The sequence below is a fragment of the Ceratotherium simum genome, chromosome 16, assembly GCF_057802395.1.
Source record: "Ceratotherium simum simum isolate JZ-2026a chromosome 16, ASM5780239v1, whole genome shotgun sequence".
NCBI lineage: Eukaryota > Metazoa > Chordata > Mammalia > Perissodactyla > Rhinocerotidae > Ceratotherium > Ceratotherium simum.
In genome coordinates, this window is record NC_141915.1 from 39,498,518 (window position 1) to 39,523,787 (window position 25,270).

Consider the following 25,270-nt stretch of genomic DNA (forward strand, 5'->3'; position numbering starts at 1 on the left):
GGGGAGGAACGGGTAGAGGAAAGAAGAGGCAGTGTCTACTGTGTGACTCATTTTCCTTGCCTTGGTTATGAGAGAGGAGATCACTGAACTAGAAGTAGCTATCCAGAAAAAGCCCACCCACCAAGCACAGCCACCCTGGTGGTATAAAGGCTGGGCTGGCCACTGTGCACCCCGTCTCCCACACACACATTCCCAAACTGGACATAAAAATAGACACTAGTTGGCATAGGTGTTTGTAGTGCCACTTTATTGCCAATAGCTGACATTGCCCAGGGCTAGTGGAAAATAAGAACTATGGTGGCATCTGACAGGTATGGCTAAGCTGGACAGGGGAGTGGGTTTTTGTGGGCACTGATCCTGGGAAGGGGGTATAAGGTGGCTGTGGAAATGTCCACGGAGAAGGTTTCTCTCCCATTCCAAGACCACAGAAGCTTCTATTGCCTCCTGGTACCCAAAGGGGCACCAGTGTAGCCACACTGTATTCCCACTCCCAAGACCACTGAAGCTTCTATTCCCTCCTGGTACCCAAAGGGGCACCAGCGTAGTCACGTGTAGTCACAGGATGATGCAGGGAGGACGGCTGTTGGTGATCTTTTCTAGGGGTTCTCCATTACTGGCTCTTCGGATAGCCTCAATGAGCTATAGGGCAGAGATGTGGAATGGGATGATGCATTGTAGGGGCAGGGTGAATCAGGGGGCCTCCCAACACTGCACATACTCACATCTTTCTCATAAGGAAAGCCCCCATTCTCCAGCTTAGAGAACACCAGCTGTCCATTGATCTCGATCTCAAAGGCCCCTGGTATTAAATAAACCGATGAATGAACTGTATGCTGAGAACAGGCAAAAGTCAGGGGAGTCCCTCCAGAGGGAGTCCCTCCACAGTCCTTAGGCTTCACCTAGGCTCCTTCATGTCCCCCACTGACCCCATTAGAAACTTGTAATTCTTTAAGCCATTTCCCAACCCTGGGTCAAGCCAAAGAAACCTAAGCATCACCTGTGTGTCCTTCCTTTGAACTCGGCTTCGTAACTCGATGAAGAGCAGCCCCCCCCTCCAACCCGACACTTCTGTAGTCTCACCGGTTTTTCTCTACAGGCTTCATCTGTGACCCCCTCACCTATGGAAGGGGACTCAAGTTGGCTGGATATTTTACTATGTGCCAGACACTGCTGGACACTATATAACAGCCAATGCCAGAGCTAGAAAGTGGTAGAGCTGTGATTTAGAACACTGACTCAGCAGGTGTTCTGCGGGCCTCACCTGTGCCCCCCAGGCGCGACTCGATCTCGATGCCAGGATACTGCTCCTTCACGGCACTCGCCAGCTCCAGGTAGGTCGCCTCGAAGCCGCAGGGTTCACTACGGAGACGATACCTGGGGTCCGCTTGGGTTTCGGGAGAGGGGCCTCTGGGGACCCACTCCCGTCCGGTCCGGACCCCCCACTGGCCAAAACCGCTCACCAGTACTCCACCATGATGCGGACCCCACTGCCCGGTTCGATCTCCCCGGGAGGGGGCGCTACCGACGGCGGCCCCGGCTCCCCACTCATTGCGGCCCGCTCGGCTCCAGCCGCTGCTTCCGGGTGTGCGCTACGCCGCGGACACGTGACGGGGCGGGGGCCGCACGTTACGTTCGGGCGCCCCCTGCAGGCCGCGGTTGCTGCTACGTTTTGCCTCTATCCCAGCTCGAGGGCTCCGAGCGGGGTGGACGGGTCCAGACCTCCTTCCCGGGCGTGGCTTCTCAGAGCGCGGGGCTTGTCCAGCAGCTGGTGTCTGCCGGGCTTCACGGGCTATTTAATCTAATGAAATATCTTAGACTGCAAGGCGCATGCCGGTTTACAAAAGGAAGACAAAGTGGTGGGGCAAGACGACCCAGGGCCTGGGGTTTGGTATGGAATAGTTGCCATTTGTCGCTAACATGTTGATGGTATTTTAAACCACCCCATAGTCACACACCCAAATACTCTGACTCTTAAAACTCTAAACTGTAGGCACAGTCTGGGGCAGAGACCGCCACCCCCCTGCATTCGGAAGCTTTAGGCTTTGGGGTCTCCTGCTCCTGAGGCTCTGTGCTCCCATCACGTGCACCCAGTTTCTGCAACTCCCGTCTCTCCCAGCCTCCCTACAGGGCGGGCATCGTTATTACCATTTTGTAACTCTAGAAATGGAGGCTGTCTCGCTGCCTCTTCCTTCCCACTGTAGTATACTAACAGGTCACCCACTTTAAACCGTTCATTTTTAAACAATTCAGTGATGTATAGAGTTGTGCGACCATCACTACAATCCAGTTACAGAACGTCTCTATTAACCTAAAAAGGTCCCTCCTGCGTGTTTGCAGTCAATCCAGCCCCCAGCTCCAGCCCTAGACAACCACTGATCTGCTTTCTGTCTATAAATTTGCTTTTTCTGGACATTTCATATAAATGGAATGATACAAAATGTGGTCTTTTGCTTCTGGCTTCTTCAGTATAAAGTTTTTGAGGTCCAGCCATGCTGTAGCATGTACCAGTAGTTCCTTTTTGTTGCTGAGTAGTATCCCATTGTATGGCTATACCACCTTTTGTTTATCTATTAATACCAGTTGATGGACATTTGAAGTTTCCAGTTTTTCCCTATTTTGAATAATGCTGCTATGAACGTTCATGTAAGTGTCTTTGTATGTATGTGTGTTCTCATTTCTCTTGGGTAGATTCCTAGGAGTAGAATTGCTGGGTTTTATGGTAAGTTTATGTTTAACTTTTTAAGAAACTGCCAAACTGTTTTACAAAGTGGCTGTACCATTTTCCATTCCCACCGGCAATATATGAGGATTTGTTTCCCCCTTACCTTGTCAACACTTGTTGTCTGTCTCTTTGATTATAGCCATCCTGGTGGGTGTGAGGTAGTACCTCTTGTGGTTTTAATTTGCATTTCTCTAATGACCAGTGATCTTAAGTACCTTTTCATGTGCTTATTAGCCACTCATATATCTTTTTTTTTTTTTTTTAAAGATTTTATTTATTTTATTTTTTCCCCCCAAAGCCCCAGTGGATAGTTGTGTGTCGTAGCCGCACATCCTTCTAGTTGCTGTTTGTGGGACTCGGCCTCAGGATGAACGGAGAAGTGGTGCCTCGATGCGCACCCGGGATCCGAACCCGGGCCGCCAGCATCGCAGCGCGCGCACTTAACCACCAAGCCACAGGGCCGGCCCTCATATATCTTATTTAAAACATCTATTCAAATCTTTTGCCTATTTTTAATTGGGTTGTCTCTTTATTATTGATTCATAAGAGTTCTTTGTTTATTCGGGATACAAAGTCCCTAATCAGATACAGGATTTGCAAATATTTTCTCCCAGTCTTTGACACTTTTTTTAAAAATTTTCTTAATGTGTCTTATAAAGTGCAAAAATTTTCAGTTTTGATGAAGTCTGATTTACCAACTTTTTCTTTTGTCGCTTGTGCTTTTGCTGTTGTATCTGAGATCTCTGCCTAACCCAAGGTCACGAAGATTTTCTCCTATGGTTTCTTCTAGAAGTTTTATAGTTTTAGCTCTTACATTTAAGTCTACGATCTACTCTGAGTTAATTTTTGTACATTATGTGAGGTAAGGATATAAATTCATCTTTCGGCTTGTGGATATTCAATTGTCCCCAGAACCATTTATTGAAAAGACTATCCTTTCCCCTATTGAATTGTCTTGGCATCTTTGTCAAAAATCAATTGACCAGAAACTTAAAGGTTTATATTTGGACTCTTGATTTTGTTCCATTGATCTATAAATCTATTCTTTGTTGTTCTTTTTTTTAAGATTTTATTTATTCATTTTTTTCCCCCCAAAGCCCCAGTAGATAGTTGTATGTCATAGGTTCACATCCTTCTAGTTGCTGTACGTGGGACTCGGCCTCGCGTTGGACGGAGAAGTGGTGCCTCGGGGCGCGCCCGGGATCCGAACCCGGGCCGCCAGCATCAGAGCGCGCGCACTTAACCGCTAAGCCACGGAGCCGGCCCTTGTTGTTCTTTTTTAATTTAAAAAATTCATATACAATTTATACACAGTAAAATTCACCCTCTTGAGTGTACTTCTTTGTGAGTCCTGACACGCTCATTTGTACATCCACCACCATGACCAAAATACACAACAGGTCCATTACCTCTTCACAAGTCCCTGAGCCCTTCTATTGTCAACCCTTCGCCCTCCTCCCCAACCCCAGATCTGCTTTCTGTCCTTATGGTTCTGCCCCTTCCAGAAAGCCATACAAATGGAATCCTGCAGCACTCAGCCCTCTGAGTCTGGCTTCCCTCTCCAACCTATCCTTTGACATCCAGAGTGATCTTTCCAAAATAGAAATCTGCCTCCTCCCCCATGCCTCTACATAAGCCCAGATAGACCTTGCAGGTCTGGCCTCTCCCCATAGGCCCTGCCAGTCTGGACGGACAGGATGGATGGCTCTTAAACCTGGTTTACAGAACAACCACCTGAGGGCTTGTCAATACCACACATTCCTGGGTCTTGGCCCCAGAGACTGAGATTCAGTAGATGGAGAAGGGCCCAGGGATCTGTTTTTCATATAAGCCTAGGGAGATTTGGAGGCAGGTGGTCACAGGCCACAATTTGAGAAAAACATCTGAGTCCAAAACACTTGTCTTTCCCCATACCTTCCATACCTGCTCGGGCTTACTTGTGTGGCCTCCTCTCCTTCCTTCTCCTCCGCCCCCACTCTGCCTCTGCATGCTGTGTCCCCTCCTGCCTCCTGCCAAGGGCTTTAGCACTTGTTTCCTCATGATGAAAGGTGCCCTCCCTTCCCCATCCACCAATTCCAACCTCCTCCCTGTCCCAGACAGCTTCCCCTCTGCTCCATCGTCACTTCCACAGAGAAGTCTTCCGTAAATCCCTGTGTGAGTCATTCTCCCAGAATAGTTGCCACCTGTCATTTATTAATTGTGTGTTCTTTGATTAACATCAGTCTCCCCGACTGGGCTGCGTGAGAATAAGGGCAGAGTCTGTTTTTGTTGCTCACCACTGTCTTCCCAGTACCAAGCATGAGGTTGGCATATAGTAGGTACTTCACAAATATTAGTTGAATGAATGAAGGAATGAATGATTGAGTGAATTGTCTACTGTGCTTTGCACAAGCTGCTCCATGGCCCAGGTGACCTTGCCCCCTCCCCGACTTCTTTGCTTAGTTCACTCATCCTGGTTTTTCAAGGGAAACCCAGTTTGGAGAAAGTTGAGGCTGGAGCCACTCCTTAATGGTCCCCCAGGGCAGACCTCTTATCACCCTGTGGATGTTTGTTTACCCAACTGTCACCCACTTCAGGCTGCTGCCTTTGATCTCAGCCTCCCAGGCCCCCTCCCAGCCCTCTCGTGTTTGCTTAGTGCTGAAGGAGAGAGCTAACGTGATCGCTCTAAGGGAGTCCCTTGGCACCTGGCCAGAGCTTTCCCCAGATCACTCCTCCCACCAAGAGACCCTGCCTAACCCCTTCTATTTCAGAAGAAGAAGCTGAGACCCTGGACTTTGTTCAGAAGGGAGGATATACCCTGGGTACCTCTGAGGGGCTAGGGTACAGCCTGGCTGGCTAGACTGTGGCAGGAGGTCAAGGGGCAGGCCATGTTGATGGACGTCCCTCTGGGTGGCTTCCCTCGTTCGCAGAGTGCTCTTTTCCCCAGGAGGTGAGACCCAGAGCAGCAGACAGGCCCCCTAGCTTGGCCAGTGAACTGACCAGGTTTGAGGAGGGGCATGCGGAAGAGTGGGCGGGGCGTTTCCCCTACCTTCCAGCCCCCAGCCCCTCCCTCCCAGGTCGTGAGGACTCTAGATCTTCGCTCTCGAGGCTGTTCAGTTCGACTGTTTTCCCCGCTTCTCCCCTGGCACCTGCTGTCGGGCTAAGAAGGGCGAAAACAATTCCAGCCAGCGTAGTCAGCGAGTCCCCGCCCCTGCTCCTGTGCTTCCTCCTCCCAGGCCCCTCCCCCGGCCCCGCCCCCACCTGCCCAAGATAATTTTAGTTTCCTTGGGCCAGGAGCCCGGACACACAGGACTGACCCTCCCCCCACTCCCACTTCAACGTCCAAAGTCGGGACACCTTCCTACTACCTGTAGAGAAGAGGGAGTGGATTTGAAATCAAGTCGATTTCGAATCTGGGGTCCCTAGACAGAGCCGGACTTCGGACGCTGTGTCCTGCTACTCCTGCTGGGGCTCCTCCAGGTAAGGGGACCGAGATCGGTCCCAGACGACAACCTGCTCCCACCCCCAGCCGCACCAGGGCCCCAGCTGTGCCCGTCTCTGGGCCAGGAGCTGGCTGGCTGCCCAGGTGTGCGGACAGGGGCCCGCCTGGCTCCCCTCCCTTCCCCCCTCAGTGATGTCAGGCCAAGGGCGGGGGCAGGAGGGGGACAGGTAGTTAAGGGCCTGGCGTCTCCCTCCCTAAACCAGTGGCCCCAGCCAGGTGTACCAACGCCCGGGGTCCAGGTAAGGACCAAAGCGAGCACTTCATCTTGGGGGTGGGGAGCTCCGGAAGGTCCCGGGTCAATATGGAAAGATTCGGCCTCCTGCTGTGTTACTCTGACGGCCTCACTTTCTTTTCCTCCAGTCTCCCATCCCGCCCTTTCCCTCCTCACCATCTGCCCTCAGTCTTTCCCAAATTCTCATTTCCTGTACTCCTTATTCCTTCCTTCCCTCTCTGTACCCGCCTCCTCAGCCCCCCGGAGAAACCAGCTGATGGAGATGGGAAAGTAAGATCTCAGATTTTCTCTCCGGGAGACGCGCTTTCCCGCTGAAACTAGCCCCTCCCCACATTCCCAGAAAGAGAGCTAGGAGCGGGTCCGAATATCGAGGGAGCTGCTCCGGGTCACTCCTTTGCTCAATTTGATTTTACCCCAGTTTGAGTTTCCCAAAGTCTTTACTAAACACCGACGTCTCCGCGGTGGGGAGGGGGGCATCCTCCAGTTTGGAGGGCAGTAAAGGTGAGGGATTCTCTAAATTGCTAGAGCTCCGTCTCTCCGGGAACACAGGGTCCTGTCCTTAGATGGGGGGTGGGGGCGGGATAGGCCCGGGGATCCCTCCCGGCTTCAGAATGAAGTGGGCTCGGAAGGCTGGAGGGGCCGATGCTGGGGGGTTTGCAGCGCAGTGGGGCCTAGGGAGAGTCTGTGGTGTTGGGGGGCAGATGGTCTTGTCTGTTTGAATAGTCTGGGGAAAGACCCGAGTCGGGGTCTCCCTGGCACGTTGGGGATGGAGAATGCACCTGTCCGCCATTGGAAGGCCTCCCAACCCCACTGCCCCTTAAAGAATGCCCCCTCTTGGTCGCCTATCCTGGACTCTGCTCTCCCTTCTCCCCCTGATATCCTGCTGGGGGGGCCCTCCATGAAGGCAAGCAGCCTGTAATGATTAACTCCACAGACAGTCTAGCATTCTTCCCAAATTAAACTTTAAAAGAGCTGCCCCCGCACCCCCTTGGGTGTTTTTTCCTGATCGAGGGAGTGGGCGGGGCCCCAGGGTCCTGGGCCCTGCTCCCAACTCTGGGTGACCCAGGGGTTTCCCCACCTCCTCACCTGGGCCCTGCACCCTGAGAGCTCCCCCAAAGGTTAAGCCTTCCCCACTACAATAAATCCCGATGGGGGTGGGACGTGGAGTACTGGGCCAGACTGGGGGCCTTTCCGCCACCTCCAGGTTCCCAGCCCAGGCCTCTGCCCTACCAGCCCCTCCCCCCACCCTGGAAGCACCCAAGGTGGCCTTGTTTTCTATCGGCTCTAAACACTGGGCCCTGCCACCCGCCCTTGGGGCCAGTCAGGTGGGGCAAGATTCAGGAAGTAAACAAGGAGGCAGGAGGCTGGGAGGGCGGGAAGGAGGGTGGGGCCGGAGCCACCGGGGCAGGAGAGGCGGTTAGGGAAGCCACAGTTTGGAGCTGCAGTGTGGAGGGGACAGATTGATTTCGGGGGTCAGTTTCAACAGAAGCTTCAGATCTCTTGGGAGGGGGGCTGCCCAGGCCCCACAGCTAGGACCCCGTTCTCCTCCCATCTCATCTCTTTGGTCCTGACTGCCCCACTCCTCTTTGCCTAGAAGGGTCTGGAGGGCAGCGTGGAGGGATGTAAAGCCAAAACCCAAGTCTTAAGTCGGCCCTTCTGCCCTCTGACCCCAGACTCTAATCGGATTTAAATCTGCTCCCCTCTCCCCTTCCAAACACTGTGCGATTCCTGCCCCCACTCCTCTGTTGGTCTCTGACTTCGTGGTGGGGGTGGCCCCTGCCATCCCTCCCCCTAGTCCTCCCCGGAATGAAGTCACCAGGGCTGTTTGCCAGAGGTTAGACAGAAGGTGGGAGTCTGGGCATTGTGTTTTGGTGTTGCTGTACTGATGTTTGTTGATGTTCGATAGTGGGTGTGTCTTGCCCTTTGCACCACAGGACTCTGAGCCCCCTCCCTCGCTCTCCCTCCAGGCCTTTCCCTGTCTGCCTGTGTCAGTCCTCTTGGGTGTTTTGACTTTCCCCTCCTGCTGCTGTGGCACCCCTCTGGCCAGGACACCCAAGAAAGTGTGTTAACAGGACCCTCATCCCCCAGAGGTGTTGCAGACGAGTCCCCTGGGCCTTCTGAGTCCTCCCCTGGGCCTTCTGAGTCCTGGGTGCTGGGGGGGGCAGCAGCAGCAGAATGAAAGCCTGGTAGGGCCCAGACAGGAGAGGCAGTGCTGTGCGTTTCCTTGGGTGAGCCAGGGGCACCACTGGGAGGTCGGCTCCACTCCAGATGGGCTTCTGAATCTGGGCCGGGCCTTTCTTCTCTCCTTCCTGTGTGAGGGGGCTCCTGGGCTGGGTGGTGGCTACAGGACTGGGGGCAGATTGCAGGTCCCACCTGGACTGGTGCAGTTGCAGTCGGAGGTAGGCCAAGGGTGGGGAAGAGGAGGTGATGTCAGAGGAGCCTCAGGCCCCGCATCCTCCTCCTTCTCCCCTATCCTGTTCCCTGCCCTGTGCCTCCCCCATTCCTCCCAGGCTGGTAGGATGGGGGCAGGAGTGGAGGGGGTGGGTAGAGGCAGGGTTGTTTGTGTTTCTCTTAAGCCAGGAAGTTGTTCGGATGAGTCAAGGTTGAATGGAGAGCCCCAGGCAGTACTGTCCCGCCCCACCCTGACTCACCTGTCCCCCAAATCCCCTCATGCCCTCACTTAAGGGTCAGGGGCCTGCCCTGTCCTGGGAGGGCAATCCCGGGGCACCCCAGGCAGCCTAACAGCACTGGCCCAGTGGCCAGAGAGCGGGCAGGGGGCTGGAACTGATGAGTTCTCCCAGGTCCTCCTGGGTCTCTGCCCAGCCAAAGGGGTCTTGGTTCCTGTGGAGGAGGGGCTTGTGCTGCCTCTATGCCCAGTGGACATCTTTGCCCCCTCTCTCCTATCCTTACTCGTCCCAGGTGCCTGTGCAGCGCCTGTGGGTGAGAAGACATGGGTAAGGCCCCAGCCTTGCCTAATAGTGCCAGGTGTCTTCAGACCAGTGGGTGGATAAGACAGGTGCACAGTAGTTGGGGCAGAGGCTGCACAGTGCAGCAAGGGAGCCCTTCAGTCTGCATGTGGAAAATCCAGGAAAGCTTCTCAGAGGAGACGGCTCTGGTATTGGGGCTTCAAGAAAGTTGGGGAGGGGGCCAGCCTGGTGGCACAGCAGTTAAGTTTGCATGTTCCGCTTCGGCAGCCCAAGGTTCACCAGTTCGGATCCTGGGCGCAGACCGACTCACTGCTCATCAAGCCATGCTGAGGCGGCATCCCACAGAGAAGAACTAGAACTCTACAACTATGATACACAACTATGTACTGAGGCTTTGGGGAGGAGGAAAAAAAAAGAAAGTTGGGCAGGAGGAGGGACCTGGGGAGGGCACACAAGGTTTGGGAGCTGCTGGGGCAAGGGCCCCCAGGCTGGCCCTCTCCCTCCCACTGCAGCCCAGCTGAGCCCGCCTCCTGCCCTCCTAGTTTCTGTCCTTCCCCACCTCCTTCTCCCCTTCTGTGCATCACTCAGCACTTGGGCAGGCGTTGCCACAACAGGCTCTGGCAACCAGGTCTGGCAACGAAGTGCTGGAAAAACCCGGGGCAGAGCCCAGAGGAGTGAGTGCCTCATGCTTGGAGATGGAGGGGTGGCCCTGTGCCCTGACACTGAGAGCCTGAGCCCCAGACAGTCTGTGGGTTGTGGAGTCTGTTGCTGCTGCCTGGCTTGTGGTAGGGGGACCCCCTTAGCTCTTCCCCTGGGCAACTTGGGGCTAAAAGAAGAGCACTGGACCTGGAGCCCAAACACTGGGTTCCACTCCCTGGGTCACCTGTGATGGGCAAGGATGCTTCCTCCTCCGGGACTCGGTATCCCCTTGTGTAAAATGGGCTCATGCTACCCTTCCAGGTAGAAAGGCTCCAGGGAAACTCCAGTTCGAGGGGGAGCATTGAGGTGCAGTGTAAACTCTGAGGGGGGTGTGAGGTCGGGTGGTCCGGGTCCTCTTGGCCCCTCTCCCCGGGACAAGGGCAAAAGAGCAGCTGCATTCAGCCCCCTCTTCTCCTTCAGATGTCATGGAGCTGGGTCTGTCTCCACCTCATCCCAGCAGCTCCCCAGAAGACCTGTACCTGGCCCCTGGCACCCCTCCTGGGACTCCCCCACCTCCTGACACCCCTCTGCCTGGGGAGGTGAAGAGGTCCCAGCCTCTGCCCATTCCAAACAGCAGGTACAATGGGGTGCTGGGACTGAGGAGGGGCTGGGGGGGCAGTGCTGGGTTATACGTAGAAGCTTGCAGTCAATCCCTCCCCTCCTTGGCCACAGGAAACTTCTTCGAGAGGAGGAGCTGCGGGCAAGCTCTCTACCCTCCATTCCCAACCCCTTCCCTGAGCTCTGCAGTCCTCCTTCACAGACCCCCATTCTCGGGGGATCCTGCAGTGCAAGGGGGCTGCTCTCCCGAGACGCCAGCCGCCCGCATGTGAGTTGTCCTGGGAAAGAGGAGGCAGGGATATGGGGGTGTGACGGGACTGGGTGGATATAGCCCCACTTCCATGAAGGTGGGGGATTTGGTCAGGGGTCCCTGAGAGTATAACAGGTGCAGGAAGGGAAAGAATCACCTTTTGCCCTTCTTCAAGTCATCTGCACTTCTTGGGGTGCAGGTAGTAAAGGTGTACAGCGAAGATGGGGCCTGCCGGTCGGTGGAGGTGGCGGCGGGTGCCACGGCTCGCTACGTGTCCGAAATGCTGGTGCAGCGAGCTCATGCCCTGAGTGATGAGAACTGGGGGCTGGTGGAGTGCCACCCCCATCTAGCGCTGGGTGAGTTGGGCTGCAGGGGGCTGCCTAGGCTAGAAGGCAATACTTCACATCTTTGGCTAGGCAGGTGGCTCATCTGGGGGGGCCTGGCTCGTCTCCACTGACCCCTGCTTTTTGCCCTTGACCGCAGAGCGGGGCTTGGAGGACCATGAGTCGGTGGTGGAAGTGCAGGCCGCCTGGCCCATTGGCGGAGATAGCCGCTTCGTCTTCCGGAAAAACTTCGCCAAGTATGAACTGTTCAAGAGCTCCCCAGTGAGTGTGTGTGAGGGGAGTCTGGGCTCTGGGACACCCTGATCCCCAACCTGGACCCTCAATCCGAGTGCTGACTCCTTTCTCCCCCAGCACTCCCTGTTCCCAGAGAAGATGGTCTCCAGCTGTCTTGATGCCCACACGGGCATATCCCACGAAGACCTCATCCAGGTGAGGGGACATCCCCATTTCACAGCATATTCACGATTCCCCAGGATCGCCCATTGTTTCTCGGCCCTTAAGCCTTGTGCCTCCCCTCTATGTGATGGAAAGAGCCCAGTGCAGTCCTATGTCCTATGGGACCGTGGATAAGTCCCTTTCCCTGCCTGAGCATCAGTTTCTTCATCTGTTAAATGGGGACAATGAGTGCATGTGGAGCACCTCCTGTCATAAAGGCGGGTCCTTTGAAGGCCTGGGGGTGTGTGTGAGTGTGTGTGTGTGTGTGTGTGTGAGTGAATGTCAGGCCCCCTCTAGGCCTCTCACCCTCTTCTTCTCCTCTGGCCTTAGAACTTCCTGAATGCAGGCAGCTGCCCAGAGATCCAGGGCTTTCTGCAGCTGCGGGGGTCAGGACGTAAGCTTTGGAAGCGCTTCTTCTGCTTCTTGCGCCGGTCTGGGCTCTATTACTCCACCAAGGGCACCTCCAAGGTGAGGTCTTAAGGGTGACGGCCCGAGCCCCTCAGATGCCCCATCCCCGGTCCTTCTAGGAGTTGCCCCCTCCCTGTTGGAACGCCTGGACCTTTCTCCCCCTGGGCCCTGTGACCCTCAGCTGCTCCTCTTTCTCTCCCAGTTTACCTGTCCCGGGAGGTAGCTGGGGGAAAGGCAGGTGAACTGAGTTCGAGTCCTGGCTCTACTTCTATTTGCTGTGTGACCTGGGGCACTTCTCTGCCCCTCTCTGGGCCTGAAATCTCTCCAACTGGCTTAGGGGGCAGTAGTAGGGGGATGGGGTCTGCCTGTGACAAGTCCTGCTCACCCGTGCTGTGCAGGATCCTAGGCACCTGCAGTACGTAGCAGACGTGAACGAGTCCAACGCGTATGTGGTGACCCAGGGCCGCAAGCTCTACGGGATGCCCACAGACTTCGGCTTCTGTATCAAGGTGAAGACCCTGGCCTGGCCTGGGGGTGGAGGGAGAGCTGCTCAGGCCCCGGGATCCTACCTGAGGCTTCTGAGCTCCATCTGGGACGCCCAGACTCCTCTCCCTGCACGGTGCCCTGCCCCACGGAGACAGGAGACAGACACCTGGTCCTAAAGCCAGTTTCCTCCCCCTGTAGCCGAACAAGCTTCGAAATGGCCACAAGGGGCTTCGCATCTTCTGCAGTGAGGATGAGCAGAGCCGCACCTGCTGGTTAGCCGCCTTCCGCCTCTTTAAGGTGAGGCTCTGGGGCTGGCCTGGGGGGCTGGCCCCACCCTCGGGACCCCTGGCATGAGGGAGGAGTTATATCTGTACCCTCAGGAAGTCTCCAGAATGAGGGGGCATCACAGCCTTGCTCTCTCAGAATCCCTGGTCCAAGGCTGGTGCTGCAGCTCTGGCTTCAGGAAGCTCCTTATCCAGGGCAGAGACGCAGCCCCCTGCTCTCGGAGAGTTCTGGTCTGGGAGGTGTCACAGCCTAGCTCCCAGGACCTGCTTGACCTCAGGCCCTCTTTCTCTCTCCACCCCCCAGTATGGCGTGCAGCTGTATAAGAATTATCAGCAGGCACAGTCTCGCCACCTGCGCCCATCCTGTGTGGGTTCCCCACCCTTGGTGAGTATGCAGAGGGGCATTAGCCGGGGGTGGGCACCCAGGCCCCGTCCCGGGGATACTTGGGTCCTGTTCTGACCGCCCCTCCATCCTATCCCATCTGCAGAGAAGTGTTTCGGATAACACCCTGGTGGCCATGGACTTCTCCGGCCATGCTGGACGTGTCATTGAGAACCCCCGGGAAGCTCTGAGTGCAGCCCTGGAGGAGGCCCAGGCCTGGAGGGTGAGGAGCCTGCACCCATCTGGGTGTTTGTACTGGGACCTACACTCCATATGGTTTCCATGGAGCGGGAGGAGGAGAGGGGTGAGGGGAGGCCGCCAGCTGTGGAAAGGGGCTCTACATTCTTGAGGGGCTGGGTAATACTCCAGCCATGCCCTGACCCCTCCTGTCCCCCACTGCTCTGCAGAAGAAGACGAACCACCGTCTCAGCCTGCCCACCCCATGCTCAGGCGCAAGCCTCAGTGCAGGTGAGTAAGGGCCCAGCGTCCCTGGGAGTGGGGGCTGCCTTGGCTTCTCTGAGCTTTCCTGGTGGGGGTGGTTAGTATGAGGGTCCCCTCCCTGGAATGACTGCCCATCTGCCTCCCCCCACCCCAGCCATCCACCGCACCCAACCGTGGTTCCATGGACGCATTTCCCGTGAGGAGAGCCAGCGGCTCATCGGGCAGCAGGGCCTGGTAGACGGGTAAGGGGCAGGGCTGGGCCGGGCAACATGCCCAGGGATGAGAGACCCTGGGTAGGTGGCAGCCATGTGTCTTCTGGTAACGTTGCCCTGTCTCCTGGTAGCCTGTTCCTGGTCCGAGAGAGTCAGCGGAACCCACAGGGCTTTGTCCTCTCTTTGTGCCACCTGCAGAAAGTCAAACATTATCTTATCCTGCCGGTGAGTAATCAATCCCTCCCTCCCCAAGAGTCCCAGATTCCTGCAGTGGAGACACGGGACTCCCAGCAACCTGTCCTCCTCATCAGCCCCCTCAGGAAGCTCCCCCGGCCCCCAGGGCGTCCGGGTCTCCTGCGCTCTCCTTTCTCCCTGCGTAAACAACGGGGACCTCAGCCCTGGCCAAGGAGGGACCTCCTCAAGCCTCGTGCCCTTCCCTGACCTTCCGCCCCCTATGGTCGTACCCCAGAGCGAGGAGGAGGGCCGCCTTTACTTCAGCATGGACGATGGCCAGACTCGCTTCACTGACCTGCTGCAGCTCGTGGAGTTCCACCAGCTGAACCGCGGCATCCTGCCATGCTTGCTGCGTCACTGCTGCACCCGCGTGGCCCTCTGACCGCCGCACAAGCAGGCACGGTCTCAGCCAGCTCCAGGCTGCCCACCACCCCCTCCACTCGCAGGGTGGACTTGGAGGGGACAGAAGGTGGGGACAGGATCGTGAACAATTGGAGGGCTCCCTCACTCCAGTTTTCTCCTCTGCTCCTTTTCCTCCCTCAGGCAGAAAGTGCTCCCCACCAGTCCACCCTCAACCCCTCTCTTCAAGGGAAGGTACTTGTGTTGGCCCTCTCCCCTTTGTGGAGCTCCAGGGCACTGCTCTGGGGCAGGGCATTATGGGAGAAATGGGGGCAGCCCAGGTGGTCTTACACCCCACACTTTGTACAGACTGAGAGGCCAGTTGATCTGCTCTGTTTTATACTAGTGACAATAAAGATTATTTTTTGGTACACATGTGAGTTCCGTCTGGCAAGAGCTGGCTGGCTGGAGTAGAGAAGGGGAGCTGGAGAGGTGGGCACCGGTTAAGGCCTTGGTGAATGTGTCAGATGGATTGAGGCCGTGTACCGACCAGCCTGGATGTTTAAGGGCAGTGGTGGTCTTGGTCATCTGAGAGTCTCCAGTGTCCAGCATGGAGCCTGGCCCAGACTGGGTGCCCAGTAATTGCTTGTTAAATGAATGAATGGACAAGGGACTGTCATCCAGGTGAGATCTCCTGACAGGACCTAAAGCTATGGAGGTAACTCTGACAAGACCTGGGGACGGAGCTGAGTCAGCAGCATCCTTATCCTCTGCAAGTCGTGGACTAACTGGTGGAATAATGAGTCCTGACAAAGACAACAGTTATGCATCCACCACCAAGTCACACAACTCCACTGTGGGAAGCTCCATTACCTTCCACAAGTCCCTGTGCCCCCCACTGTCGACTCCCCCCCTCTCCTCTCCAAGGCCAGATCTGCTTTCTGTCCTTATAGTTAGTTCTGCTCCCTCCAGAAAGTCATGCAAATGGAATCCTACAGCACTCAGCCCTCTGAATCTGGCTCCCTCTCCAACCTACCCTTCACCTTCCAGGTGATCTTTCCAAAATAGAAATCTGTCCCCTCCTCTGTGCCTCCACTTAAGCCCAGATAGACCCTGCAGGGTCTGGCCTCTGCCCACTGCCCACACCAGCCTATATTTTCGTCTAAAGAGTTTTGATGAAGAGTTTGATAGTTTTAGCTCTTACATGATGGGGGAGCTTTATAATAAATGTATCAGTTTGGCAACACCTGAACCTGCTGCTCGGTCTTCAAATCACAAAGAGACAGACCTTCCCTCCACACATGTGAACCCCAGTGAGGTATTGTTTTTGCCAAGAAATCAAACCTGAATCTGATCCCCTGGATCCAACTACTAGTTTATCGGAAATACAGGGAACAGAGGAACACGTGAAATGACACAGGGGGATATAATTACCAAAATCCAGATTGGGAAACTACAGATAACCCAGTTTCTTCTTCAACAACAAAAAAATTACAAGAAGAGATGGGGATCTCTAGGTTTCAAGAAATTTAGACATATACCAACCAAGTGTAATATGTTGACCTTATTTGATTCAAATCCAAACTAGCTAACTGTAAAAAACATGAGCAATTGGGGGAAATTTGAACTCTGATGAGTATTTGATGATATTAGGGAATTATGGTTAACTTTTAAGGTGTGATAATGGTATTGTGGTTATGTTTTTTTAAAAAAGTCTTCAAAAAGTTTTTAGGGGCCCAGCCCAGTGGCGTATTGGTTATGTGCGCACACTGCACTTTGGTGGCCTGAGGTTCGCAGGTTCAGATCCTGGGCATGGACCTACATACGGCTTATCAAGCCATGCTGTGGTAGGCGTCTCACATATATAGTAGAGGAAGATGGGCATGGATATTAGCTCAGGGCCAATCTTTCTCAGCAAAAGAAAGAGGAGTATTGGCAGCAGATCTTAGCTCAGGGCTAGTCTTCCTCACCAAAAAAAAAAAAAAAAAGTTTTTAAAAAGATGCTAGATATAGTTCATTTCTAGAAACGATGATGAAAATATAGGATTGATGCTAATTGGCCTATACCTTTAAGAGATTCATTCTAAAGGATTTATAGGTGAAATGCTGTCTCAGCTTTTTTTTAGAATAACCCAGAGATTAGGGGAGAGCGTGTGGGTATAGTCATGGGTTGGCCATGAGTTGACACTGGTTAAAGTTGGGTAATAGGTACATGGGGATTCATTAAATTATTCTCTAATTTTGTATAAGCTTGAAAATTCCATAATAATTTTTTTTGTTTTTTGAGGAAAGTTAGCCCTGCGCTAACATCTGTTGCCAATCTCTTTTTTTTTTTCTTTTTTCTCCCCAAAGCCCCAGTACGTAGCTGTGTATCATAGTTTAGAGTTGTAGCTCTTCTGCGTGGGATGCCACATCAGCATGGCTTGATGAGCGGTGCGTAGGTCTGCGCCCAGGATCCGAACCAGCAAACTGTGAGCCGCCAAAGCATACCAAGCGATCTTAACAGCTACTCCACCGGGCCAGCCCCAATAATTTTTTTTTTTTTTTAATAGAGAATCTCTCCCCAAATCTCTGAGATTGGTTGGGCATGAGGTGGTGGAATCCCGTTTTGTAGATGAGGAAACTGATGGCTCAGTGAAGAGACCAGCCCCAAATCACAGTCAGTGGGAGAGCCAGGATTTAAACCCAGATCTGAGTACCAGGTCTGGGTTGTCCTGCTACCCTGCCTGGCTGACTTCCAGGTGGGATTCCTAAGTGGTCTGTAGAAGGGTCTTCCTCTGGAGAGCCCTTCGCTTCTCTGCAGTCCTGGTCTCTGGCTGGTGGGGGATTGTCTTAAGGTGACCTGGAGAAGCACCAACCACCACAGCCAGCCCTTAGGCCAGGCTTGGCAGCCCTGGTAACCACTTGTGACCGAGGCACCCTGACCTTGGCTAATCCCAGCCTGGGGAGCCAGGCCTGTCAGACAGAGATGAGCAGAGATGCCTCATCCACCCTCCAGCCTGGAACCTGCTGAGGATGTACCCTGAAGAAGCACTGCAGCCCAGGCGTGAGAGCGTTGCAGATTTTGTTTCTTTTTAGCAGGATTTGAAGAGGCAGGGACCAGCACAACCTGCTGCCCGCCACCTGCCAGCCGCCATGGTTCTCCCAACCATCCCGTCTCCGGCTGCTCCTTGGGCCCGAGCTGGCTGGTGCTGGCTGTGTGGCTAGCTGTGGATGCCCAGAGCCACTTCTGAGGTCTGGGTGCTAGGAGTCCGTGCTGGGGTGAGAGTAAAGGGGTCAGAACGAGTCACCTCTTAGGCATGTCTAGGGATTTAGGCTGCACAAAAACAGGACCCAGTGTCCCCTCACAGCCTGAGGCACCAGCAGGGTTGTGACAAAGCTCTTCTACGTCAATAAGCTAATCAGAGTATGTGACAGATATTGTTCCCATGGTATATACAGGAAACTGAGGCTTGAAGAGGGTGACCCACCTGAGGTCACAGGTGGAGTTAGGGACAGAGATCAGACTCAGTCCATCTTGCAGATGGTGGTACACAGCCCTCCTTGCCCTGCCCTTTGTTCTCTGCCCCCTCCCCTCTCAGTGCTGGCCACTGTGAGGGACCTGGGCTGCTGGGGGTCCTTAGAGGTGGCAGCTGGCTCAGCCCTGAGCTGGATATTAGAAATCGGCAGCTGGACATCCTTGGTGAGTAGCCGAGATCTCTGGCTTCTTGGAGGAGAGGCAGCAGCTGAGAATGTGGGGGGCAAGGGCCCCTCAGGGCCAGCTTGCAGAGGGACCCGAGGCAAGTTTCCCCAGTTCTGAGGGTGTGGGAAGGCTGCTGCTCTACCACTAAAGAGTCTGCAGCACGGCCCACAGCGGCCAGACAGCAGAAGGGACTGCCAAGTATAGCTGCAGTGCTGGATAGTAGAAGCTTGCGGCTATGAGGAAATCAGGGCGGGGGGGTGGGGAGGGTGAAGGGAGGCAGGGGCATTGTGAAGAAGGTAGGGCTGGCACCTCAGATACTGTCTTTTCAATATTAAGTTATTGAGTTTGATTATAAAAAATAGATGTGCTTGTTAAAGATCATTTCAGAAATCAGTTTGGAAAAGAAAAGGAAATTCCCCTTAATCTCCCCATGCTGAGGAGGATCCAGGCTTGAGAGAGGGTGATGCAGGGCCCACAGCCAGGGGAGTGGCCCTAAATGGCCTGCAGCACATCATAGACACCAGCTCCTGAGGCTGGTGTGGCTGGTGTGAGCATGGCACCAGAGTGCATAGCCATCCCTGGCAACACCACGGGCCTGTAGGGAGATGTGGCCGCAGGGTTGGCCTCCCCGCCTGCTCAAGTGTGGAGGGCAGGGAGGGCTGGTGCCAATTTTCTGGACTCTGGGAACAGGTGGGCATGACTGTAGGGGAGCCTACCTCCCCTAGGATGCCCTGGGTGGGGCATCCAGACAGACAAAGCTCTGGCCAGTTCGTGCTGTCCCTGCTCCCCAGACATCCTGGTCAATGACATCTATGCAGCCTCCGAGTTCAAGGGTGGAGAACCTCCTGGTGCAGGCCTGAGGGTTCAACATCAGGTAAGTGACCCTGCCAGGCTTCTTCCTCCTGCCCCAGTGCCAGGCACCCTGAGGAGGGAGGGAGGGAGGAAAGAAGACAGGCAGGGAGCCCAAGGCTACTTGGAAGGATCCTTTCTTTTTTTTTTTTGCTGAGGAAGACCAGCCCTGAGCTAACATCCATTGCCAATCTTCCTACTTTTTCCCCCCTTTTTCTCCCCAAAGCCCCAGTAGATAGTTGTATGTCATAGTTGCACATCCCTCCAGTCGCTGTATGTGGGACGCCACCTCAGCATGGCCGGACAAGCAGTGCATTGGTGCGGGCCCGGGAGCCGAACCCGTGCCGCCAGCAGTGGAGCGTGCGCACTCAACCACCAAGCCACGAGGCCGGCCCTGGAAGGATCCTTTCTTCTGAACTGTCTCTACAAGCAGTTTTCTAATGGCTTCCTGAGTCCAAGTGTTCCAGCAGGGGTTGAGGGGCAGGTCGGGGTGGGGTTGGGGGGAGCACCGCCTTTATATCTGGGAGTTCAGCTTCATGGTATATTTGGAAAAAAGGCTTCCACTGCTGAACCACTGATCTGGTCCAGCAGACAGAAAACAGGGCCCAGAGAGGTCAGGGGTTGGTGCAACTTGCACAGCGGTGAGGTCTGTGGCAGAGTCTGCTTTCTTGTCCTGTGCTGTTGGCAGAACCTCAGCTTTGGGGCTTTGGGAGTGAGGTGTACCACGGTCTCTTAGGACAGAGGACTCCAAGCTTCCAGCTGGGGTGGGGAGTTGGGAGAAGAAGGGAGAGAGGGAGCTGGATCTTTGGGGAATTGGATGTTGCAGACCGGAGTCTAGAGCCACAAGGGACTGGGTGATCCTGGGGGCTGAGGCTGGTCCCCAGGGGTTCCCCATGATCTCCATACAGGAAGGGGTGTTGGGAAGTGGGGGTACTATCTGGGCTGAGAAGGGTCGTGCTCTACCGGGCTCTAATGAGTCCTGAAATTCAATCCCATGTGGGCTGAGCTATGATGGTGTCTAGTGACCTCTTGCAGGGCTGCGTCTGCCCCAAGGCAGAGGCAGATTTTTCTTTGCTGGGCACCTGGGGGCTGTTTAGGTGGAGCTGCGTTTCCACGGTAAGCAGTTTGTTTTTATTTGGGTTGGGTTTATTTGGGGTGGTTTGGGGGAGTCTGAGGGAGATTGGGAGGCCAATGCCACTCTTTTTGGTCCACCATGTGGATCCCTTGAGGGTCTGGTAATGGAGCTGGGCCCTGTGACCTTGAAGCTGTTTGCTGGGACGGAGTGGACCGCCTGCACCGCCACAAAACCGCAGCCAACGGATGTGTTCCTCGGCGTCTATCTGGCCAACCCGCGCCCTGTGAGACCCAGGATGTGGTAGAAGTGGGCATTCCTACCAGACACTACCCCAATTTTCCAAAGGATTCCGGGGTGTCTCCTTTCTTCCAGCCTTGGCCCACCCACGGCCCTCTTACACTCTTCCGTTCCGATACAGGTTCCCACCTTCTGGTTCCCTTCTCCCAGCCGAGCCAGCCCTTCCCACACATCTAAGGGGCGAACTGGGAGGGTGGGGAGAGGCGACTGGGCGAGTAGGGCGTGACCTAAGAGTCGGGCGAGGCTGGAGTAAGAGTGAGGACGCACCCGGGAACACCCATTCCGCAGTCGCTCTAGCTCGGCAGCACGTGCGGAAAGTGAGCTGCATCCGCGCCCGCCCTTCCGTTTCCCTCTTCCCCCGGACAACCCTGCCTGCACGGCCTCTGGGCGCCGAGCCGTCGGGGAGCTACGGGCGCCGGGCTCGGCAGAGCCGCCTCCACTTCTGCGGCGGAAAGGCCCGCGCGTTTCACCAGGGGGCGCGCCCGCGGCCTGCGCTCGGCGCACCCGGCCCCACCGAGGTAGCCGAGTACGCGCCGTCGGTCCCCGGGGCCTGCGGGAGGTGGCTTGCGTGGCGCCACATCAACAAGCCCATCCGTCGTGGGGCACGGGGGTTAGTTTGTTCTTCATTGTGAGTCGGTGGGGGCCTCCAGAGACCAGGCGGGTGGAGGAAGGTCTGAGCACCACATCGAAGCATCGCGGGGCTCTGGGGGCGAAGGCCAAACAGGACCTGCGCGGACGTGGCGGCTCTGTCCTCCGGCTCCGGGGACCCACGCCCCCGCCTCCCGACGGCGCCGAGCGGGCTCAGCCGCGCGGCTGCAGTGACACCCAGCGGCCGTGGCGGGAAGTGCAGGCGCCGCTCGCTCTGCTCCTGATGTAGAGGTCGGCCGGCGCCTCTCGAGGTTCCCACTCGTGGTTACGAGCGGGTACCCCCAAGAGAGAGGGCCGCGCTCTGCAGACTGCCCCGCGGGGCACTTCCCCTTCCCCTCCCCCAGTTTCCTCCCCTGCAGTCGCCTGAGCGCTGGGAGATCCTGCAAGGCTGCAGTGCCCGGAAGGGCGGGGCGGGGCGCAGCGGCGGCGCTGGGCTGTGACCCCGAGCAGTTTCACTTCTGGATCCTACCCCGGGTGTGATGGGAGAGTACCTGGGGTGGGGTTAGAGGGGGGGACACACGGCCGTGCCGAGGTCCAGCGCTCGGCACCCCAAGTGAGGGATGGGTTTTTACTCCTGGGGTGTCACGCGACCCACGCCTTCCTCTATTTTCCACCCCCCCGCCATGGGTTCCACTCCGCAGTCCCCGGAGCTGCCGCTCCTCCCCAGCAGCCGCCGCCTCCGCGGGGGCTGCCGACCCCCGGAGAGGCCCCGAGCGGCGTGGGCGGCAGGAGGAGCGAGCTGTGAAGCCGCAGGCAGGGGGTTAGGCTGCGGGCTGCTGAGACGCCGAGCTGTTTCTCAGAAGTGCAGCTGCCCCTCCCCTCACACCCCCCTCAAGTCCCACCTCGCACCGCACCCCTTCCCCCTCTCCGCCCGGCCTTCGCTTTCCTCTCCCAGGCACCGGTAACCCGGGAATCTGGTGTCCGGGTCCACGCAGAATTAAGAGGAGATCCTGAGACAGGACGGAGGCCCGGAGTTTAGACCCCGCCTCGATGCCCCTATTCAGAGCCTCTCACAATTCCGCTGTCACCTCGCTGTCCCCCACACCCCAGTGGGCCAGGATTGGAATTTCATAGAGTGGTTAAAAGAAAGTGACCACTTGGGAAAATCATAGGCCCCCATCACCCTAGCTCCAGGGCCCCACCTCTCTCCCAGTGCCTGCGTTTGGTGGTGAGAGAAGGAAGAGGGAACTGGACCTTCTTTCTCTCCACTCTTGTTTCTGGAGTTAAAGGAAATGCCTGGCTGAGTCCCGGCTGGAAAGAACTTCAGAGATCCCTGACTCCAGGGAAAAATCAAGGCCCAGAGAGGGAAAGTCAAGTGCCCAGGGTGACCCAGAGAGAGGCAGGTCTGGGACTGGAACCCAGGAGTCCAGATCCTCAGCTGGAGTCTGCACCAGCGGTCGTTTGCTTTACTGAGACTTCAGAGCTTTGCTGGATTCACTGACTCTGCCTGCTTTCCTCCAACACACACACACCCAGGAGCCTAGGGAGGGCAGTTAGGGTCTGTGAGTGAGAGGGAGGTGGGGGTGCTGAGAATGTAATTCCGGTGGGGGTGGCATGGGGATTGAGCTGGTGGAAGGATGAGCCTGGAGGAGGAGGCGGCATCTGCCCCCCTAGTTCCCATCCACCAGCCGCCCCCAGGGCTGTGGTTTATTTGACTAGGCAGCTCTTCTGGGCCAGGGGGCCGGGGGGCTGAGGGAGGGAGGTGAGGTGATGGGAAAAGGCTGTTCTGGGGCTTCCTGCCCCCTCAGTCCTGGGGAAGGGGGGCAGTTTACATCACCCTCTAACCTCCATTCTTTCCACTGCAGTGCTCTTTCCCTGGGTATGTTCATGTTATTCTGGGGGAAGGTCTGTTATTTGGGGGAAGGGAGGCAGCTGCCTACTTCACAGGTCAAGCAGAGTTAAAAACAAAACCACAGCAAATTCAACACCCCGTGTCCTTCAGGGACTTTCCATGACACCTTCCTTCCCCCCTCTCCCCCAAGCCAGGGAGTACCTCCCCAGAGGGCCTCCCCACCCCAGGTGCAGTGGCTTTTGGCTTTTATGCAAACGACTGTCTCACCGGGAATGCTCTGCAGCTAGAACTTGTGTCCTGGGCAGTATGTGCGTCTCCACCATCCCTCAGCGTTCCACGCCTTCCCAGAGCTCTAACCTCCGCTCTTCCTCAGACTCTGGATGCTAGGGGATGGAATGTGAGGGAAGGGAGCTAGGTCCTTGTCCCCCTGCCTGCCCTTGGGTGGCAGTTGCCTGCAGGTGGAAGTTTGGGCGCCACAGCCTGTGTGAATGACCTGGTTGTGTCGAGTGATGGGGGAGGGCGAGGAGGAGGGTGCAGGTGTGGGGCGGCTTCCACCGCCAGGCCCACCAGCCTCTAAAGCATCGAGTTAGTTCCCAAGAATTAGGAAAGGAAACTATCCTCAGGTGGGAAGGAAGTCCATTCAGCCCCAACCCCAGCACTAGTTAGATGTGGAGCTCTCTACTGCTCATTGGCAGAGGGGATCTGAGTCTCCCTGTCTCCCTATTTTCTCCCTGAGCTGCTTCTGCTTTGGGAGGGGAGTGGGGATGGAGAAAGCCACATACCATTCTCTCCAAGGCTGAAAATCAGCTACCAAGAGGCCATTTTTTAATGTATTGAATGTTAAAATACAAAGGCAGGCTGCAATGTGGGTCCTCTCTCCCTGTCCTTGGTGTTGAGGCTGGAAAACCTGCTGGAGATCTTCAAAACAGTCTGGTAGTGCTGAAGGGAAGACATGGTGCTGAATGTAGAGCCAGCGAAAGCTGTCCCCAAGCTTGCTAATCCTAAACTTCAGAAACGTCCTCCTCCTTCCACAGAAGAGGGGAAAGGGAAGGTGTTTTGGATGAAGCTGAGCAGAAGGCCCGACCTGCTCTCAGACTCTTTTCTGACATTTTCTGAGAGAGAACAGACGATATCAAGACAGAGAGAAAGCTGCACGATCCCTATGCCATGCTCCTAGTTTGCCCCTCAGCACCTTAGGTTTGGGCCTCCAAGTAGCTATAGACGATATTTAACTGTGGCTGAGTTCAGCAACTGCAACTTGAGTTTCCTAAGGTGGATGTTTCTGGGACTCCAGAGATGAAAAAGTCAGGACTTGCCTGTCTTTTTAAGAAGAATCCCTGCTGGGAGGGAGGGTGGAGTGGTGTCTTGGAACTGGGAGACACTGTGCTCAATGTGTTGATCCCATCAAGTCCAGGCCCCTACCTCCTCAGGTCCCCTTAGTGAACTAAGGACCAGTGGAACCAGAACCCCACTGTGGGGACACAGGGGCCAGCAGTAGGATACCATGGCGGGCTCAGTAAGCTGTCACGTGGGATGCTTTATTTTGGTGATAATTCCATTTATCTTGGTACTTGGACTTTAAGAAACAGCCAGAGGGGGGCCGGTCCAGTGGCACAAGCAGTTAAGTGCGCGCGCTCCGCTGCGGCGGCCAGGAGTTCGCCGGTTTGGATCCCGGGCGCGCACCGACGCACCGCTTGTCAGGCCATGCTGTGGCGGTGTCCCATATAAAGTGGAGGAAGATGGGCACGGATGTTAGCCCAGGGCCAGTCTTCCTCAGCAAAAAGAGGAGGATTGGCAGATGTTAGCTCAGGGCCGATCTTCCTCACACACACACAAAAATAAAATACAATACAATAAAAATAAAAACTCTTTAAAAAAAAAAAAAAAAGAAACAGCCAGAGGGGCTAAATTAAGAAAATATTCCTAGAGGCAGTATGAAATCCTTCCATTTTCTGACAGCAGCAACTACAAATGATAGACATGCACAATGACTAATTTTAAACACACCAGTATTTTTTTATTTTTCAGTGTAAAAATCAAACATGATAAAGAAACCTTGAAAACTATCAGCAGGGTTGCTTTTGATGCGAGGGTGCACTCATTATGGTTCCGGCAAGGTTAGCATTGCTACATTTCAGAAGCCGACTCTTTAAACAGTCTTTACAGATGAGTAGGGCACCTTACGGTGCTCCAAATGGTTGGACTCCAGGTAAAACTCAGAGGAATCAGGAGGGAAGGTCATTGCTGGGCAGGGAGGGCATTTCTGGGAAACCCAGATGAGAGTGCTGTGAGCACAGGCTGTGTGAAAACCGCTCAGCAAGGTCTCCCTCCCTCACTCCTGGTGGGAAGGCCACCCTGAGCCCCAAACCACATTGCCCCCTCCCCCCAGCCTCATCATTCTGCAGACAAGGGTCATCCACAGACCACACGTATGGTGGCTTTGGCAACCAGAAATTAAAAATAAGCTATGGTTTTTCCAGTAGCCAAAATGAT

The 25,270-nt window shown here is 55.4% G+C and overlaps 2 protein-coding genes across 3 annotated transcripts; one reads left to right on the forward strand and one right to left on the reverse strand.

Annotated features, from left to right (window-relative positions):
* Positions 1–226: 226 nt before the first annotated feature.
* On the reverse strand, positions 227–1,590 carry MIEN1 (migration and invasion enhancer 1). The gene is made up of 4 exons (XM_004434564.3): positions 1,461–1,590; positions 1,262–1,359; positions 723–799; positions 227–639 (listed from the first exon to the last, which is right to left on the reverse strand). The coding sequence occupies exons 1-4, from the start codon at positions 1,547–1,549 to the stop codon at positions 556–558; spliced, it is 348 nt and encodes a 115-aa protein (XP_004434621.1). The 5' UTR covers positions 1,550–1,590; the 3' UTR covers positions 227–555.
* A 4,297-nt stretch (positions 1,591–5,887) lies between these two features.
* Positions 5,888–14,874, forward strand: GRB7 (growth factor receptor bound protein 7). Of its 2 annotated transcripts, none has more exons than XM_004434561.3 (15): positions 5,888–6,181; positions 10,482–10,638; positions 10,734–10,887; positions 11,069–11,225; positions 11,353–11,474; positions 11,565–11,642; positions 11,979–12,116; positions 12,455–12,565; positions 12,741–12,839; positions 13,131–13,211; positions 13,315–13,431; positions 13,616–13,676; positions 13,804–13,891; positions 13,993–14,086; positions 14,331–14,874. In XM_004434561.3, exons 2-15 carry the CDS (start codon positions 10,487–10,489, stop codon positions 14,475–14,477), a joined length of 1,599 nt encoding a protein of 532 aa, XP_004434618.1. In that variant the 5' UTR covers positions 5,888–6,181; positions 10,482–10,486; the 3' UTR covers positions 14,478–14,874. The 2 variants fall into 2 exon arrangements, with proteins under 2 accessions (XP_004434618.1, XP_014646221.1); XM_014790735.2 differs by lacking the exon at positions 5,888–6,181 and adding an exon at positions 6,218–6,442.
* The last annotated feature ends 10,396 nt before the right edge of the window (positions 14,875–25,270 follow it).